The sequence below is a fragment of the Callorhinchus milii genome, unplaced genomic scaffold (genome assembly GCF_018977255.1).
Source record: "Callorhinchus milii isolate IMCB2004 unplaced genomic scaffold, IMCB_Cmil_1.0 Scaffold3, whole genome shotgun sequence".
Taxonomy (NCBI): Eukaryota; Metazoa; Chordata; class Chondrichthyes; order Chimaeriformes; family Callorhinchidae; genus Callorhinchus; species Callorhinchus milii.
In genome coordinates, this window is record NW_024704744.1 from 7,637,588 (window position 1) to 7,658,064 (window position 20,477).

A 20,477-nucleotide genomic window follows, 5' to 3' on the forward strand; every position below is an offset into this window, starting at 1 on the left:
TTCAAGCAACATGCAATTTGTCTGAGGCTTGAAACCCATAATGGACTCTGCTTCTACCACCTTACTTGGCAGGGCATTCCACATTCCAGCAACCTTCTGAATGAAACAAGATTGCCTAACATTGCCTTTCACTGTCCTTGTAATTATCTTATATCTATGATGGAAATAATATTTTCCTATGTACCGTATTGAAACTTTATGACTTCCTCTTAGCCACAGCTGAAGCAGAATTAGCACAGGTGCAGAAGTATTTTAACCATTTTGATGGGGAAGAAATATAATAAAATAATATAAAAATCCTTGCATTTGACAAAGTGCTTTTGTCGGGATGTCTCAAAGCTCTTCACACGATATACTGCAAAGTGGATTGACTGTGTATTTTGTGGACAAAATATGTGCAGCATGGGAAGGAAAATTATCTTAGATATAATCAGTATGAGCAGACTGTCTATCCAACTCCAGGACATACTGTCTACAATTTACTGTCTGTTCATTGAGTTGTAGAATTATTCAGCAAAGAAGCCGATAGTTTGGCCCATAGTGTATGAGCTGGCTATCTGAAACAACTGTCTGCTTAGCCACACACGTCCTTGATAATAACAATAATCCTTGCATTTGATATAGTGCCTTATCACATCTTCAAGCCGTCATAATAATCCTTGCATTTGACATAGAATATACTGTAAAGTGAATTGGTATATTTTATGGGCGAAACACGGCGGCCAATTGCGCACAGCAATGTCCCACAAACAGTTGTGGATTGAGTGACCAATCATTATTTATTTATTTTTGCAGGTATTATTACTCCCAGAAAAGCGATCCACCAATCAACTAACAACCGGGTTCCTACTTTCGGCTGGGTGAACAGATGCATCTGAAGTAAGAAAACTTGCCTAATGTTTCGCCCTGCACGGAATCAAACACAGATCCTCTTGCTTGTGAGGCGAGCGTTCTAACAAATACCCTGCAGGACTGTCTTTGCCTTTCATTAAAAAATAATTCCCTTTTAAAAACTATTTTAAAAGGATTTATTGTCATTAATTCTATGTCTCCCTGTATCTAAAAAATATCTCCTAAACTGTTTTCTATTTGGTAATGATCCACGGGGCATATTAATCCAGTAGTAGGTGCCTTCCGGAGCTGGGGGTAAGTACAATATTGGTTGTGCTGACAAATTGTCAATGCTGGGGAGCAGATTACTTTCACGCCTTCCACGTCCTCCCGACGTGAAAGGCGCTCTATAAATGGAATCTTGTTGTTGTTGTTGTTGTTGACAGGCTGGGTGAAGTCGCACCCAAATTGGAGGAATGGACCATGTGAGCCTATAGTTTAGGCTGACACTCCATTGCAGTATTGGGGGTTTACTGAATTGTCAGAGGTGCCGTTTTTCAGATGAGATATTAAACAAAGCTTCTGTCTGTCTGCTCAGGTAGACCTCAAAGATGCCATAGTGCTACTTGAAAAGAGAAGGGAATCCCTCCTGGTGTCCTGACCAACAATCCTCCAGATAAAATTTGTCATTCACTTCATGGAACATTGCTGTTCACTAAAGAACTGCTGGGATCACCCACAAAATACACAGTAACTACACTTTACAGTAAATCCTGTGAAGTGCCTGAAATGTTTCAACGACCGTACTAAGACGCCATATCAAATGTAATGAATGGTGTTTACTATTATTCCATAGCAGTGAACAACAGCAACAACTTAAATTCATATCATGCCCTTCACACAGGAGAGTGACTCAGAGCGCTGTATAGTGGCAGATTGGATGGAGAGCAAGGGAGAAAGAGGAGGTGACAATAGAAGTGGTTGAAGAGGTAGGACCTGGTTGAATGAAGAACACACAAATTGGATTGAGGAAAAAAACGGAAGCCAAGGAAAAATGTACACTCGATCCTGATTAATGCTGGGCCAGTTATCAAAATGCTTTGAGAAACTGTTAGTTAGATTTCAACTGGAGGAAGAGATCCAAATTTTTTTTTCCAAAATACACATTTGGTATCATTAACAGGGTAGGAAAATGTATTAACAGGCCACAGAGGCTCAGGTGCAGCAGACAAACAGAGGAAGGAAGAGTGAAGGAATGAGATGGAGACATTTATTTCCGAGCTGATGGACTGCTCTGTTTTTCAGCTCACTGGAGATGGAATGCCACGTGGCGTTTACTGCAGAAAAGGATCGGGAGGTGGAAGTGGAATCATGACAAATGCAACAACTCGCATTTACATTGCACCCTTCATGTAAAATGAACATAAAAACAGAAGAATTGCTAGATGAAAAAAGACCAAAGTCCATCCAGTTCGCTTTCCACCATCCTGGCAGTCACATGCACATGTCGTGTCCCAAACTATATACTGTATCGAACAATATTATTTTCTAAAAGAAATCTATCCAATTTGTTTTTGAAAGAATCAACACTTTCTGTTTTAGTTTTCTTAGGGAACCTGTTCCATACATTTACTATTCGGTCAATTGACTGAACGTTGACTGCTGCATTCCTGTGCAAAATACAATCACTACACATCACAACAACAACAACAACAACAAGATTCCATTTATAGAGCGCCTTTCATGTCGGGAGGACGTCCCAAAGCGCTGTACAGTTGGGTCAGGACCTGAGCAGGGGGAAATGGTCAGGGTGAGGGGAGGGAAGGGAGGGTGCGAGGAGGGGGTAGAGAGTTGAGAGGGGAGCTGAAGGCATGGTCGCAGGAAACTTTGAGACATTTTGACATTATACCAATGCAAGATATTTAAAAAAAAATTTCAAAGGCTCTACTAACCTGCAGACTTCATCGCTGAGACACCTTTCAGTAAGGTACAAACATGTGGGTTTTGGATCCATGCGATTTGCACAGGAGTTGTTGTGAAGGATTTCCTTTGCTTGAAGGCAAAGCTCATCGGATGGATGGCACCTGCAGAACACCAACATCTGGGCAAGGTCTGGCGGGATCTCCAGGTAGAAGGATCGAATTGCACTGTGACAGTCATCGAGGTTGCATTGATTAAGAGAGTTAGGGCACACTTGTTTTTGTGGAGTGAAGTGCTTGTTGCAAATGTCCTGATCCTTCATGCAAAGCTCGGTTACTTTCAAACAGGACGGGGAGCTTTGGTTGCCTGAAGGAAAACAGAATATCATCAGAAAGGTCAGAAGCTACAGGCCAAAGAGCTACATTGTAAACTTCAATACAGGACAAAGGTCAGGATGTTATTGGCAGTAGTTTGCAGCTTCAAGGCACCAGCTCCCATCTGGCTCCTGTTAACCCTGCAAGCCAAAGCCCTAAGGGGCAGGATGATCCTAACTGGACAAGTGATATTACCAGCAGAAGCTGGGCATACAGTAATTCCACTTAGTGCAGGCCCACAATTAACCCCACAATAAGCAAGGCAGCAATATAATGAACAACAACAACAATAACTTGGAGTACTTCACAATGGTGGGGTTGGATGCCAAACTTGGAGGAAGGAGAGAGGAGGTGACCAAAAGTGCAGTTGAAGAGATGGGTTATAAGGTGGGTTTGAAGATAGCTAGAGAGGACGTGAGGTTGAGGAATAGAGTTAGGAAGTTCCAAAGAGGTTGGGGCATAATAACTGAAGACATGACCACAAATGGTCCATGGAGGGTCAGGGAACATGCAGCAGGCCTGTAATAGCTGAACATAGGGGGCTTAGGGAATTAAGGGTGTTATGATGGAGTTCGCCTGTTTAGTTGATCAGAAATCAAGTGAATGTTGTTTTAAAGGCAAATTGTGACAGCCAGTCTATGCCAGTGACATCCCGTAAACAATAATGAGATGAACAATTATGGTTTAGGCAACATGGCTTTTATCACAGTTAGTGTTTCACTGGAGAAAGGGATATTCTGTTAGTGATTGTGTTTTCAACCTCTTAAAAGAGAGAAGATATTTGTGATTCATAATTATAGACCTTACAGAATTCTACTGAATTGAAATTGTGAATTACCCTTTCCCATCTTTGAATAATCTTGCCCCATTAGCAACATTCTACACATAACCATTCCTGCCTCTTGCATTATATGTAATAATACTCCTTGCATTTGATGTAGCCCTGGATTACATCATCTCAAAGCACTTCATATATTCTGAAATTATGTGACTATGTGTATTTTGTGCGGGAAGTATGACTATAATGTGTTTGGCGTTTGCTGTTTTCCAGGAAAGGAAAATCTTTATTTCCAAACCGCTATTTTCAATGTTACTGCTGAAACAGTAATGGTTTCATCAGGTCCCTTTAAGACCACTTTCAGCCTTGAAAGAGGTACCGAAGATTTGACCTCGCAAATGGACAAGGTGCTCAGTGGAAAATGGGAAATAAATCAGGTCAATATTAGGAATGAGTAAAGGCAGTAGGACAAGAGGACAAGAGATCATGGGCTTCGGGGCTGTGAAGGATATGTTTTGGTTGGAGAGTTGTTATTACTGCATCACACAAAGGGTAATCTAAAATTAGTTAATAATAATAACCTTGGAGTTGATATAGAGTCTTATGTCATTTACATACATATCCATCTGCCTCTTCCCCCTTTCTCGCTCAATATCTGATCCTGCCCTTGTAAAGTTACCCTAGAGGTTATCCTACATCATGGGCTCCATATAAATGCAGTTACACCACTTTACAGTGTGTCCTGTGAAGAGCTTTGAGAGTTCTGTAGCTAAGTGATTAGAGCACTTACCTCACTAACGAGAGGACCTGGGTTCGATTCCCGACAGGGCGAAACGTTAGGCAAGTTTCCTTATTCCACACATCTCTGTTTACCTAGCAGTAAGTAGGAACCCGGTTGTTAGTCGATTGACAGATCGCTTTTCTGTGGGTAATAATTCCTTCAAAATATATTTTTTAAAATAATTTAATCACTCAATTCACAACTGTTTGTGGGACCCTGCTGTGTGCAATTGGCTGCTGCATTTCACCCACAAAATATACAGTCAATTCACTTTACAGTATATTCTGTGAAGCGCTTTGAGATGTCTCAAAGACTTAATAAGACACTATATAAAATGCAAGGATTATTATTAATAGTATCTCAATAACTGGGAGGACAAATTTGCAGAGCTATGGGGAGAGAGTGGAAGAGTGGGATTGAATTGGATAGCTCTTTTCAAAGAGCCGGTACAGACACGATGGGCCAAATGGCCTCCTTCTGTACTGCATAATTCTATGATTCTATGAACGTGATCAAATGCTGCTACTATTATTACTAATTGTGTGATGAGATGATGTGTATATTGAGCTGTTTCAATGCTACTCTGCGGTCAGCCACAAGGAGGTGGTCACAGACAGGCGCAATACGCTGAAGGCTGCGGTTTCTCACCCTCTCTGCTGGCACGCACCAAGCTTTTTGCTGTGTGGGGAGTCTTGGACATGAAACCATATGCTGAAAGCACATCTTCACGTGCCAAAATAATAAAAATAAGAGAAAAATGTGTCATAAATATGATTGGACACGTTTCACAATCTCTGAACTCTCAGCTGAAAAATGTGGGAAGGATTTAGTGCATAATTTGAACCCCAAAAAGCTGAAGGAAAATTATTTTTGGTCAACTGGGGTGTCCAACACATGTGGAGACCCATTACTGTGCTTAAAGATTATACAAACCAGACAGAGAGTTCCATGCATTCTTCTTACACATGGAGATAATAATAATAGTAATAATCCTTGCACTTGATATAGCGCTTTGTCACATCATTGAGACGTCTCAAAGTGCTTCACAGTATATAATCTAAAATCAATTGACTGTATATTTTATGGGAAAATCATGGCAACCAATTGCGCAAAGCAGTGTTCCACAAACAACTGTGGATTGAGTGTCCAATTTATTGATTTATTTTTGAAGGGATTCCAGTTTTCTAATTGATACACTGCAGGGCTCCACACGACTCCATGAGATTTCCCTGTGTCTGCAATCAAATGCACACTCTCTCCCTGGAGGGATGCTCCCTGCCTAAACTCAGAGAGTATAAGGCACAGGTTGGCGAGACCCAAGCATGGGGAGCCACAGTGTATGTTAGAGTACAATCTACACTGAAGCACTTGGGATTTTTATTCTGTGGGCGAGAATTAGTGGGGGAGATCTGAAGTCGCAGCACTGAGAAGATGGTTGAGAAACTGATGTGATTAGAGAGTGTTAGCTTCATGATTAGATTTATTGTAGCCTCTGAGATCTAATCTTTCTCATTCGCCATCTGAATGTTGCTGCTGGGCAGATTGTTTTAATTTCAATCTCAAGCGCTGTCTCTTTCCTTCATTCACTCCCATCAGTCACCAGTTTCTGCAGTGTCTCTGTTGTTCTTATATAACTGACTGTTACACATATTTATGTGTGTGTGGTGTGTGTGGGGTGGGAGGTGGCGGGGAGGTATATGGTTGCTCATGGGTGGGTATATGTTCCTCTATCTGTCTGTATCCGTGTCTGTATCTCTCCTCTCTCTGGCTCTGGCACTATCTCTTTCTTATTCTCTCTCTTTGATTATGTTTTTCTCACTTCTCCTCTCTGTCTCTCTCTCTCTCTCTGCTAGTATCACTGTCCAGCACCTTGGGAAGTCCTCCCGACGTGAAAGGCACTATATAAATGTAATTTGTTATTGTTGTTTTTCCTGTAATTATGTGTGTCTATCTCTCTCTCATATGTTCTGTTTCTTTCTCACTCTCTTCCTGGATCTGTCTGTATTTCTCTCTCTCTCTCTATATATATATATTGTTTTTGTTCCTCTTGCAACATATGTGTGGGATTCTCTGTCCGTGTATATTTCTCCTATATCAGTGGTGTCTTTCTCCCCCTTTATCTGAGTATTTCTCTCTATCTGTATATGTGTGTGTGTCTCGCTCTCTTTCTCTCTTTCTGTATATGTATGTGTATGTCTCTCGGGAGAGAATGCACATTCCATTACAGACACAAGGACATTTCCATGTGTAGATGTAATACATATGTAGAACTCAATGACCGGTTTGGATACCCTTCAGTATGGCAATGGGTTTTTGCATTTTCAGACATCCAGCTAACCAAAATAACCACAATTTGTGTATGTGTATCTCTCACTCTCTTTCTCTGTATGTGGGATGTGTATGTTTTGAGTGTTGTTCACCTCTATTATGATGATGATAATAATCTTTACATTTGATATAGTACCATATCACATCTTCTCGACAAATCTCAAAGCATTCCCAGCATATATTGTAAAGTGAATTGACTGTATATTTTTTGTGGGTGAGACATGGCAGCCAATTACACACTACAGCGTTCCACAAACAGTCCTGGATTAAATGAACAATTTTTTTTAAGGGATTATTACCCCCGGAAAGGGATATGCTTGACTAACAACTGGATCCTACTTATTGCTGGGTAAACAGAGGCGTAAGGAAACTTGCCTAAGGTTTCACTTTGCCTGGGAATTAGTTATGAATAGATATAAAATTGCTGTTCAACCTGATGTAATTTACTTTCATTACCATATTTGTTGAGAGCAGACTCTTTTGTGGGTTTTCCTCTCCGCATCCGGTCAAAGATGCCTGGAACAGAAACAACAGTGAAAAACAGGTAGTTAAATCAGTGTCTTGTTCCAAACGCATCAAAACTAAATTCAAAGTGTTACAAAATACAGGTGCCAACTTACTGCTGCCCCAGACGGGATAATTCTCTTTGCTCCCTTCCTCAGTGCGTGTGTTTAGATTCCTCTGTGCTGTTTGCAGGCAAGTATTATTAAAGAGGCTGGTCCATATTCTCAGGCACTTTCGCTTCCCACGTTCCAGACAGACGCAGTTGCCGAGCTTTGTGCTCTGTAGTGCCTGCCAGGCCGTCAGACACTGTTGGCCTCCGGACTCGTTGCTGCAGGTGTCCTTTCTCTTCTTACACATTCTCTTGAAGTTCGTATACATGGAGTTGCATTGAATGGACTTGAGACACTCTTGTCTGGTGTCAAAACAATCGCCATCCCTCTCCCTGTACCCGTTTATATCTGGCAGTCTTAAACGTCGATTCCAGTCAGTCTGTATTTCGGGATTACCAGCAGCCGAGATACCTGGACATACATGAGAGTGTATGCTCAAAACATCAATCACTACCATTATTTGAACATTATCCAGATACTGACGTGAATCAGTAATGCGGTGAAATGGATGATGAATATCACTGATAAACCTGTTTAAGTTATTAATACATAAGGGTCATTGAGGAGTTTTAATGTGACCTGTCTCTACATGGAGCATAGGCTTTTGAAAGGGTAACTACTGGTGGTTCAATATTTACACTTACTTGTGAGACACATTCATATTAATAATCCTTGCATTCGATATAGCGCCTTACCACGTCATTGAGACGTCTCAAAGCGCGTCACAGGATATACTATGAAGTACATTGACTATATTTTTGTGGGCGAAACAAATGAGTAAAACTATAAGGAAGGCAAAACGACAAAACTTATAGTTTGTTTTTAAGAGGATCACATCAATGGAAACCCCTCGATAGGAGCTCCTTAGCCTCTCTGATCCTCTCTGCAGTGTGAATGGCAAGTCTTCGTTGTTTCTTTACTATACATGCTGCTTTACATTGAGTGAGCATTTAGGGCTTTGTCTCTCTACAGATGTTCAATGGTGATGTTCATTATTTTAGGTCGAAGATTATATGGAACATTACAACACTGAAACAGACCATCCGGTCCAACTAATCCCTGCTGGTTATTTATACTGCACATGATCTTCCACTTTTTAATCCCCCAAGCTATACCCCTCTGTTCTTTCTTCTGTAGACCCGCTGATAGAAACCATAATGTTTGGTTTGACAATAATAATCCTTGCATTTCGTTGGAAGGTCGAGGTGGGAGGGATTGCAAAGCACTTCACAGCATTTTACTGTTGAGTGCAGTGACTGCGTTTTTGCCTACATAAGTAACCAATGGAAGAACTGAGTTCCAAATGGGAGACTGGAAACAAAAGGTGAAGCAAAGAATTCAAGTGTTGATATCTATTCAGTTCTGAATCTGCTTGGAAACTCTGTTGAAATGTCACTTTCAGTATCCGGTTACCTGACTTGCTCGAGTGGTCATGAAGAGATGGTTCATGTCTGCATTGCCCTTTGATGATTTGGGGCCTAGAAGAGTTTGGGGGGTGGGTGGGGGGGAATTGGTGCTCGTCTGCCCTCGTTCCCTTAGTGGAATGCATTCGGTCTAATTTGGTTAATCGGGTCACCAGGCCTAACCTCGCTCACCAATAAAAATAGAATATTTTTTTAAAAAATGTCAAGAATCATGTGACTCTGAAATTCGTTCCATTCCCATTTCCCTCAATTTCCAACTTTTAACAAGATGTCTGTTGTTGTCCAGGATACTGGAGACACTCCCTTCTCTTCAAATACAGGATTGTTTATTGTCCACCTGCTGAACAGTCAGAGAGTACGTCGGTTTAACTTTTCACTTGATGCAAATATAGGGTGACCAAAAAATGGTGATATCGACCCTATTATCTAAAAAAATCATAATTTCTTTAAGACTTATTAGATATTGTATTGGTATCACAACTTTTTGGTTGATGTACTTATGTCTTGTTTATATTGCTCCTCTTGACAAACCTCCATGGGATGGGGGCAGTGTGTTTGGGGGGGGTTGGGGATAAGCAGGATTTCCTTGACTTGAGCAGTCTTCAAGGTGACATGCTTGGCAATACTGGTTAGGGTACCCCAACATACACTCTGACTCCCCAAGCCTTGGCTCTTAGACAACCTGTGCCTGATACTCTATGGAATTAGCTAAACAGGGTGCATCCCTCCAGGGAGAGAGTGTGCATTTCATTCCAGATATAAGTATATTTCTATGTGTAGCTGGCCTCCATATGTGGAACTCTCAATCTGGTCTGGATACTGTCAAGCATGGAGATGGGTTTCCGTATGTGTCAGTCATCCGGCTGACCAAAACAAGTTATACTGCTGGAAGCAAAATGATATTGTTTTGAGCGCTAAAATGGAACAGGACGATTTGTGCTTCCTTCTGTTTCTAATTGCAATGGTCGGGAGATCGGATTTCTAAGCAGGTGCAGTACAGAATTCTGATATCTGTGTGTGTCATGTGATCAGTTCTTCAATAACAATAACAAACTAGTCCCTTGAAGGTTCTTGAACTAACTAACTAACCAACCAACCAACCAATTAACTAACTAACAACTAACTATATATGTCTGTTTGTGTATCTGTCTGTCTGTCGATCCGGATGCCCACAGACAAAGTCATAGACTAGATTGTGCAGTACTGAGAAGCACTAAATTGAGGTGACATCTTTCAGATGAGACAATATACCAACGCCCAGTCTGCATATTCAGGTGGATGTTAAAGATCCCTTGAGATGATTTGAAAACTGACATTGTTTCTCTTGCTTTCCTAGCCAACATCCCCACCCCCCAGTAAACACGATCATTCACTTTGTGCCTGTTTGTGGGACATCACTATGTGAAAATTGGCTGCCACATTTCCCTAGAAGGTAACTACATAGAAATGGCCCGTGAAGCCCTTTGAGATGTTTTCATGTAACAGACGCTATATCAAATGCAAAGATTTATATTATTATTAATGATAATGACTGGATTAAGGACTTCAGAGTTTTGAAAAGTTTGAAAAACAAATCAAAAATGTCATCCCTCACTCAGCAGGAAGAAATCTCTTTATGCCATCTGCAACAGACAGACCCTGAACGGTAGCAAAGATGATCCAGGTTTTATTTAAAAATTTAGTTTGAAAAAAAATATCAAATGAAACGTATCCGAGACATTCAACTGAGACTGAAGCAGAGGTTTGAGTTGACACTTGGTATTCTGATGTGGGTCTGATTTCTCTGCTGACAGTTATTAAAACTGATGGAACATTAGACGTTTTGCACATTCCTTAATCCCACCTCATTACAGACTTCTGGTTGTTGAATTACCTCCTTGGCCGGTACACAGTATTCCAAGTTGTCCGAGGAAGTTGCATGATTTGTCTTCCAGGCAGCTGCACTCCCTGAAGGCTGGGTAGCTGTCAGTTAAGTACTGGATGGTTACATTGCAACCGCTGCGATCCTTCACTGTGCAGCTCTCACCTGCAATGTATTAAAGGGATATTATATCTGAATGTAATTGTGAAGCTTGCCAGAACCTAGATGATTTAGCACAGTCCGTATTACTCAAGCATCCATGGTTTCAATTACAGCCTTTGGAACCGTCCCAAACTAGCCAGTGGTTTAAATATTTTACTGTTTCTGTGAAGTTGTCTTGGTGCATCAGAAGAATCTTTCCATATGAAATTTCTCTCGGGGGCTGGTGGGGGAGGGGGGAGGGAGTGAAGATTCAAGGTTTCAAGGTTTGCCTGTTTTTATTTCCTTATGTTACAAACCCTGGAAAGACCCAACAAAAAGTGAGGCAACTTTACCATCGAATCATTAATTTAGTTGCACTTGGGCTATTATCAGACCAACTCACAGGGATTGAGCTGTTATCAGGAGTTCATTTTAACAATATGTGACCTGCTCTCCTCACTGTAATTCAGCTGGGGGCCCCGGACAAAATGTGTATTAATCAGAGCTTTGGAGTAAATGAGTTTATAAAAACAAACTCAACACACATTTATGCAGTCTGAGGTTTTGCTGTGCTTTGGTGGTGTTTATGGACACTGGAGTCAATTCACCACTTTTAGCTTTTTCCTCCATTAAAGTTCCCCCATACTTTATTGCATTCCTTATTCAAGAGAGCTGTCAGACTCCTGGCTAATAACAATGCTCTGTAACAGACTGTGGAGTTACTGAACTTTTAGAAAATGCAGAACATGAGTCTGTGAGTACAAAATGAGGCACACCTCAAACAAGATTTAAGATTAAAGATTTCCCCGTGCATAAAAAGGTTGTGGATGTATATGTGAACTAAACTCACTGGTAAAACACATAAGCCTATGTTGATTGCTGTCTTTAGAACAGAACTTCATGAATAGTGTTTTAGCAACAGGGTTAAGGGTTCTAAAATTAGGCATATATCTAGTCTGGAATTAGGAGTTGTGAGATGCTGGGCCCATGGAAATGTCAATAAAGGAAACTGGTCAATGTGCTGAGAGATCTTGTTAAACTTTCGTTAAGGAATCATTTTTGCAAGGCTCCAGTGTTCAGAAGACTCATCAGAAAGTTAGTGAGGACAATAAAGTCGATGAGTTGAGAATTGATGGGGAAATTTCAAATTGCAGCATAGATTTTACTACCAAACATGTGGTGGGCATGTGTGCATGGATAGCGAGCAAGGGATGGTCTGTGCAGATGGAAGGAGGCAGGCATATATATGTGGGTGGGAATATGGGGAGAGGGCAGCATAAGAACATAAGAAAATAAGAAATGCTCGACCAAAAAAGGCCAAGGTCCATCCAGTTCACCTTCCACCTTCCTGGCGGTCGCATGCAAATATGTAACAAACTACCTATGCACTATATCCCATAATGTTATTTCTTAAAAGAAATCTATCTAATCTGTGTTTGAAAGAATCAACACTTCCTGCTTCAACCATCTCCCTAGGCAGGTTCCACAGGTTCACTATTCGCTCACTGAAATAGTGTTTGCGTAGATTTGTTCTGAATTTACTCCCTTTCAATCACAGGCTATGTTCTCTGGTTTTACTATTCTGGACAAGTTGAAACAGCCTGTCATGATCTATATCTAGCCCCTTTAGATCTTAAAGTCAGCAATCATGTCACCTTTCAATCTTCTTTTTTCCAGCGTGAACATGCCCAATTTACTTAGTCACTCCACATACTCCAGTCCTTCCATTCCCTCAATCATTTTGGTTACCCTCCTCTATATCTTCTAGATTTCTCCAATACCCTTTTTGTACTGAGGCGACCTGAACTGCACACTGTACTCTAAGGATGGTCTCACCAATGATTTATACAATGGCAGGATTTGCAATGGCAAACCACTATTTTGGTTTGCTATTGATCTTTTGATACATCCCAACATCTGGTTTGCTTTACTCACTGCCACAGATCATTGTTGGGAGAGCTTCAATTTATCGTCAATCAGGACCCTCACCCAGGTCCTTTTAATTTTCCATACATATTATTTTCCTTCTGTTCAAATAATAGTCTCTTCCAGGATTTTTTGTCCCCATGTGAAGTACTTTACACTTCTCCACACTGAATTTCATCTGCCACCGATCTGCCCAATTCCCAAGTATATTCAAGTCCTCCTGTAACCTATCTTGTTCAGCTTCACAATCAAACATCTTCATTAGCTTGGTGTCATCTGCAAACATAGCCATTGTTCTTGCAACTCCTAGTTCCAGATCATTTATAAGGCATCTTTACATGTATGGGGAGTGAGAGATGGGCATACATGGATGGGAGATGAGGAGGGGAGGGCACGTGTAAATGGATTGGGAGGGAGAGGCAAGTCAAACATGTGTACATCAATGGGGAGGGAAGGGGAAGGCAAGCATGATTGCGGGTGGGCTGGTGGGCACGTGTACATGGATAGGGAGAGGGTGTTGGGCACGTGTACATGGATAGGTAGGGAGTGTTGGAAACGTGTACATGGATGGGAACAGAGAGCTGTGACTGAGCTGATCCATCTGCCACACAAATGCTGAGCCCATGGGCTGATGTGGAGTGTCTATGGCTTCCAATTTTGTTAGTCTATTCTCAGATGATCCTGAAAACAGAGGGGGTGAATTTCATGGTTACCTCCTGCCACACTTCCATCTCGTGCCCTGCCTGAAAACAGCTGATGCTGCAATACAACACAATTTACAATTGCATAGAGGCTTTCATGTCAAAGAGTTTAACACCACTGGCTGGGCACCCGAGTGGTGGGGTATGTCAGGAGGGGTATGTCAGGTGGGGGGGCGGGGGCAGAGGGGGAGTGGTAAAGGGGAGTTGAAGAGGGTGGGTGTGGGAAAAGATGATCGAAAGCACTGTCAAAAATGTATGTCTTGAGAACGGCTTTGAAAGAGGGGTCGAAGGGGGAGGACAAGACAGTGGGGCTCTTGGATGGAGTTCCAGAGAGCAGAGGCAGAAAGGCTGAAAGCTCGTGGGATGGTGGTGGTGTGGGGAGGGAGTGTGTTTGACAGAGGGAAGGCTGAGGCTCTCTCCTAAGAGTGGTAGGCAGGCTCAGAAACTCCAAACCGGAGCCATCTGGTCGGAGCATGTGTGCGACCATTCATCAGCCAGCGGTTTCGAACCACAACACATAGCAGGAAATGCAGAATAATTCTGCACGTTCATCAAACACGCACATAATAAGCACGTTTGAGACCGATAGCCACAGTCAGCATGGCGTGACTAATCACAGGAGCCCGGGATCGGCACACACGCTCTCATTATCATTCCACTTAATGGCTCTTTTGCTCCAGTTAATTCACTGCATATTCCTCTTGATCAAAGGGAATGCTTTCCGGTCTGCTTTTGAAAGGAACTAGTAATCTTATTCGGCTATCGTAGCTGACTGATTGACAAACACCATCTAACATTGCACCTCACATCGTCATCATGGCTCCGAAACAAACTAGTTAGAAAAACAAATCTGTGAGAGTGCCGGTGGAGCGGTTGAAACAGATGTTCAGAGTAAGTAGTTCAACAGCTCACAAAGCAGGTTCATGACATGAATGACCAGACCTGGTAGTTCAGATGTGCACAGGGTGCGGGAGGAGAGAAACTCCTGTTGAACACAACTCCAGTTATAACCGGTCAATTTTATGGGATTTCTTAAAGGAATCTGTTAATTAAGAAATTCCATTAAGACTCCTTACATCAACTGGCATTCACTCCGGCACAAGAGAACCCCCATCTGAAAATAGATTGCAATGTAGCACCCTTTCCTGTGTCAGGAGCAGGCTATGATGTCTCCACACTGGATTGTGCTGAGGTGTCTCGATGTCTGGGTACACGCATGAAAAGCGTCACTTATGTGAGGTATCAAAGAGCACCTGATCTGCATAAACCTGACCTCATTCAGAGTGAACGCCGGCAGAGAAGAGGAGAATGTAAAGAAAATTTTTGCAAAAAAAAAATAAAGAAGAGAAATGAAGAATATCAACATCAACAAGTTACACTTGTATAGCACCTTTCACGTCAGGAAGACATCCCAAGGTGCTGAACACTCAGGCAAATAACACAGGATGGCACAACCAAGTGGAACAACAAACAACACAATTTGTATTTGTATAGCGCTCTACATGTAGTCACATACAACAAATTTACAATGTCGGAGCACTTAACATTGATGGGGTCAGATAGCAATTAGGGAAGTGGGGAGCGGAAGATAACCCATGGGTGTGGTTGAAGAGGTAGATTTTACGGTGGCACTTGAAGACAGAGAGAGAATGGGGGAGATGGAAGGGGTAGAGAAAGGGAGTTCCAGAGGTTGGGGGCAAAGGATCTGAAACGTTCAGCCGCCAATGGTGGCATGGATGACAGAGGGGATGCGCAGAAATGTGAGCAAACAGAGTGGAGTGAGGTGAGCAGAAAAGGAGGTAGAAGTTGATCAGAAAATTAGAGTTGGTGTTGGGACATGAAAGGTGTTGTAGATGTGGGGAGGAATTTGGAGTCACCCATCCTTGCATCAGATTCAAACAACAACAACAACTTGTATTTATATTGCACCCTTCACACAGGGTAGCGTCCCAGAATGCTCTCAATGGTTTGAGATAGTTCTTCATGTTTCTTCTGTACCCATTCCTGTAAATACTGAGCTCTCAATTCCATAGAACTACATAGACTGTATTACTGCCAAAATGCAACACCTGGCCCAACTAATCCATGCTGGCGTTCCTATTACACACAAGCCTCCAGCCCTCCAATTCTCTTCTCCCTCATGTATGCATCAAGTTATCTCTTAAATGCGTTGATATTTTCTGGTTCAATCATGGCCTCCAGAAGTGAGTTCAACATTCTCACCACTCTCTGTGTAACTAAATTCTTTCTAAACTCTCTTTCAGATCTACTGGTGACTATTATATATTCATGCCCCCTTGTTATAGACGCTCCATCAAGTGGAAACAGCCTATTTATTGAAAATGTGTAATTATTTTGAAGAACTCTATCAGGTCTCAAACTCCTGAAATGGCTCATCTTCAGAGAGACTGAAAGCTCTAACCTGTGCAGTCTTTTTGGTAGTTGTATCCTTTCATCCCTGTTAATGTCCTAATAAACCTATGCTGGACTCTCTCCATGGCCTCAAAAACCTTCTTGCGCCTTTGAAACCACTTTTGAAGCTGGCTCAGGAAATTATCTAAGGACTGATGCAGCCATAAACCTCTCAACACTGATGTTATTGCAACAGACATAATGTTCCATTCTAGCTTATAAAAAGATTGTTATGCAAATCCAGTGAATTGTTGTAAGCTGGTGAATTTTCCGAATGGAAAAGTGCAATGAAATGAGATGCGTCTCTTTTTCCCAGAAATGTCAAGTGCTGCACAGAACGATTTTCTTCATTACTATTGATGTACACTGGGCTTTTGATTCAACTGTCATTTAGGTAGGTTCTCTTAACAACATACCTACCTGTCCTCTCCCTCTGTTCGGCAGGCAAAGGCCTGCTCTATGTTCCTACCCTGCCCGGCCCATCATTGACGGTCGGGCCTTCAGCTGTTCTGCCCCAATCTCTGGAACATTATCTTGGCATCCTTCCGCTTTGCCCCCTCTGTTTCCTCCTTCAAGGCCCAATTCAAGACCATCCTCTTTGACTGTGCCTTCAGTAACACTCCCACACCCACTGCCTCTACCCTCCAACCTTCTTGATTCCTACCCCAGTCTCTGTTTTCGTGTGCACTATCCTGGTGTCCCTTCACTTTACCTCTCCTTCCCTGTCTTTAAAACCTGCCTTAAGACCCATATTTACAACAATGCTTTCGCTCCAATTCCCCTCAAGTATTGAATGACAAACCACCCAATGTGAAAGGCTCTACATTGTTGTTGACTTGTACAAATAATCCACGATTTAACATTTTATTTGACCCTGTCTTCTATTAAACAGTACCTACCTGTCACATTGCAGACATCTTCAATGATATCCCACACTTTCTTACAGCCGGCCGTATCAGAGATACACCAAGCTTTTACTTGGAGGCAATCGATAGCTTTGGTAGCAATGCCAACAGAAATCTGAGAGGTAAAAAATGCTGCGAAAACAATTATTGAAAAAAAACACATTAATAGCTTAATCAAAGTTGATTTCTTTTTTTTTTAACAAAACACTTTGTGTGCAATTGATTTTGTACCAGTTGTAATAATGATACTTGCATTCATATATTAATAATTCTTTGATTTGATATAGTGCCTTATTCATGTCTTGAGTATCTCCGTAGGTGAATGCAGCAGCTAATTTGTACACAACAATGTCCCACAAGCAGTTATGTAGTGAGTGACCAATTTGTCTGGAGATTCCAGCGCCTTGAGACATCCACCCGATGTGAAAGGTGCTTTATAAATGTAATTTGTTGTTGTTGGACAGGACATAGGGACAAATTCCCTTCTCTTCCAGAATAGGGCTATGGGAACTGAATATCCATCTGAACAAGCAGATGGGACCATAATTTTAATATCTCATCTGAATAACGGTTCCTCCAATAATAGAGTGCACCCCCCCACACTGCATTGGGAGAGCAGCCTAGGCCATGTGAGCTTAAAGTCCAAGTGGAGGAAAAATATACAATTTGGGACATGGGTTGTGCATGCGACTGCCAGGATGGTGGAAGGCGAACTGGAACGTCCTCCTGACGTGAAAGGTGCGAAACAAATGTAATTCTGTTGTTGTTGTTGGATAGACCTCGGTCTACTTTTGTCTAGCATTTCTTATGTTCTTACGAATATCACACAACTTAACAAAAACACACAATTTAGCCCATCTAGTCCACTACCTCGTTTCGGTCCATGTAGATGAGGGTACTTAAACCATTTTCATGTCGGTCACAGTACGTCCTGTAGCATACTGATTAGCGTGCTTGTTTCACAAGTGAGAGGACCTGGCTTCAATTTCCAGGCAAGGCGAAACCTTAGGTAAATAGCCTACTCCACACGCCTCTGTTTACCTAGCAGTAACTCGGAACCTGGTTGTTAGTTGATTGACCCATCACTTTCCTGGGGTAATCATCCTTCAAAAAAAAATTGGTCACTCACTCCTCGATTGTTTGTGAGACACTGCTGTGCGCAATTAGCTGCTGAGTTTCTTCCACAAAATACACAGTGAATTCACCTTACAATATGTTCTGTGAAACCTCAATGATGTGATAAGGCGCTATAACAAACAAAGGATTATTATTGCGTACATCCCTGTAGACCCACTGCAATATCGAGCTGTTGGACCAAATAAACGTATGGTATGTTTTGTAGGTGATGTGATGCTTTCTGTTAGGCAATTTACAGCAACATTAATATTAAATATTTAAATACATGTCATCAATATTTAATTCATATTTAATTACTGCAGCAAAAATGGCATGCTGGAAACATTGTGATTTAGGCTTTAATGCATTTGCAGTTTGTATATTATATTATCCACCAATATTTGATAATACTTAACCTTCATTCAGATTTGAAAAATACATTTAATACTAATATAATAATTTAATCATAAATTTTTAATCACTTTTACAGGAACATAACAACAATACAGCTTTCAGTAATCAACAACAGTGACTAGCACTTATATAGAAGCTTTTCTCGCAGGACTTAACCTTTCAAAGCACTTTACAAAGACAGGGTGGTTGCAAGAAAAGGAACATTTGAATAAATGGTTTAGTTCTCAGCCTGACTCAGCACTCTAATAATAATAATCTTTGGATTTGATATAGCACTTTTCACGTCGGGAGGACGTCCCAAAGCGCTTCACAGAATATACTGTAAAGTGAATTGACTGTAAATTTGTGGGCGAACACGGCAGCCAATTGCGCACAGCAATGTCCCACAAACAGTCGTAGATTGAAAATGACCAATTTATTGTTGTTTTTTGTGTTGGAGGCACCTTTCACATCGGGAGGACATCCCAAGGCGCTGGACAGAGAGAGTTACGGACCCAAGCTGGGGGTCAGGGTGGGGGAGGAGGGAGGACAGGGGGAGAAGCAGGGAGATCGAAAGCACGGTCGAAGAGGAGGGTCTTGAGATGGATCTTGAAGGAGGCAAGGGAGGGGGTGGGCGGAGGGACTGTGGGATGGAGTTCCAGAGGGTGGGGGCAGAGTGACAGAAAGCCCATCCACCAATAGTGGGGCGAGCAAGGCGGTGGACGTGAAGCAGGCCAGAGCCGGCTGAGCGGAGGGAGTGAGCAGGATGGTAGGGGGTTAGGAGAGCGCAGAGGTAGGGGGGAGCAAGGTCAAGGAGGGCTTTGAAGGTGAAGACCATGATTTTGAACTGTATCCTCTGTGTGATGGAAAACTGGTGATGATCCGACCCCGATGATGGGGCGGATAGAGGGGTGACATGAAGCAGGCCAGAATCCATTGAGTGAAGGGAGCGGACAGGTCTGTAGGTCACAAGAAATAGGGAGGAGCAAGACCATGGAGGGCTTTGAAACTGTCCAGAACAAGAACAGTGGTTATCATGAAAACACCACAATTTCCTCCAAGTCACTCATCATTACTTGACTTGGGCACATATGATAACTCCTTCATTATCACTTGTTCAATCTCCTGCAACACTCAACTCAACACCATCATCAATGTGGGAGCACCATCACCGTAAGGACTGTAGCAGAGAAATCTAGAGAAATAAACACTACTCTTGTCAGGTCACTCTTATCTTCAGATGAGTTACAAAAAAGAGTTTCCACTTATATCTTTTAAACTCAACCGATCCATTAATGCACAAAAGTTCTACTTGTTTCAATCTCCTTTAATACACCCACGCTTAAGTGTTTTCCTAACCATTTGGCAGTCCTTTACGAATTTCCAAAAGCATTTCTCTCATTGCTCAATTATTGCCTTAGAAAGCTAAGGTCAGACAGCCAGCAATTTATTTCTATGCTGATTTACGACTGTGCAGAAAATAGCAGTTTGTGCAATGAGGCAACTTTGGTTAGAGTTAATAGCAGTTAACGAATTCCAATGCAGCTTTAACAAGGTGGTAAGTATTTTCTACCAATAAACACACCAATGGAGCCAATTTTGTGGGAGCAGATCCATTGAACTTAAGTCACGCAGCACATTCAGGGAAAGGGCAAGCTCTCCCCTGTGCTGCAAGTTACTTTTGGAAGACTGTTACATTTGACTTCACTCTCAAACTGCTTCCAGAGCACAGTTCCTGTGGGATGACGGGAATTCTAACAAATTCCTTGTTTCGGATCCCAATAATAAATACTGTAAGTCAGGCAGCATATTTTTTTGTTTAGATAGTAGATATCATGTGGAGTCCCATAGAATAGTGGTTAGTGCGCTCGCCTCGCAAGTAAGAGGATCCTAGTTTGATTCTTGGGCGGAGAGAAACCTTTGTACTTTGGTACTCCCTCCCAACATGAAAAGCGCTATACAAATGTAATTT

The 20,477-nt window shown here is 41.9% G+C and overlaps 1 protein-coding gene across 1 annotated transcript in view; it reads right to left on the minus strand.

Annotated features, from left to right (window-relative positions):
- Positions 1 to 19,612, minus strand: part of gfral (GDNF family receptor alpha like) — a 41,076-nt gene extending 21,464 nt beyond the window's left edge. The window contains exons 1-6 of the mRNA XM_042332757.1: positions 19,582 to 19,612; positions 16,991 to 17,128; positions 10,924 to 11,076; positions 7,633 to 8,037; positions 7,469 to 7,528; positions 2,784 to 3,117 (exon numbers count right to left, since the gene is read on the minus strand). Coding sequence (XP_042188691.1) covers positions 2,784 to 3,117; positions 7,469 to 7,528; positions 7,633 to 8,037; positions 10,924 to 11,076; positions 16,991 to 17,128; positions 19,582 to 19,612 — 1,121 coding nt within the window. The remainder of the gene's footprint in view (positions 1 to 2,783; positions 3,118 to 7,468; positions 7,529 to 7,632; positions 8,038 to 10,923; positions 11,077 to 16,990; positions 17,129 to 19,581) is intronic.
- Positions 19,613 to 20,477: the final 865 nt, after the last annotated feature.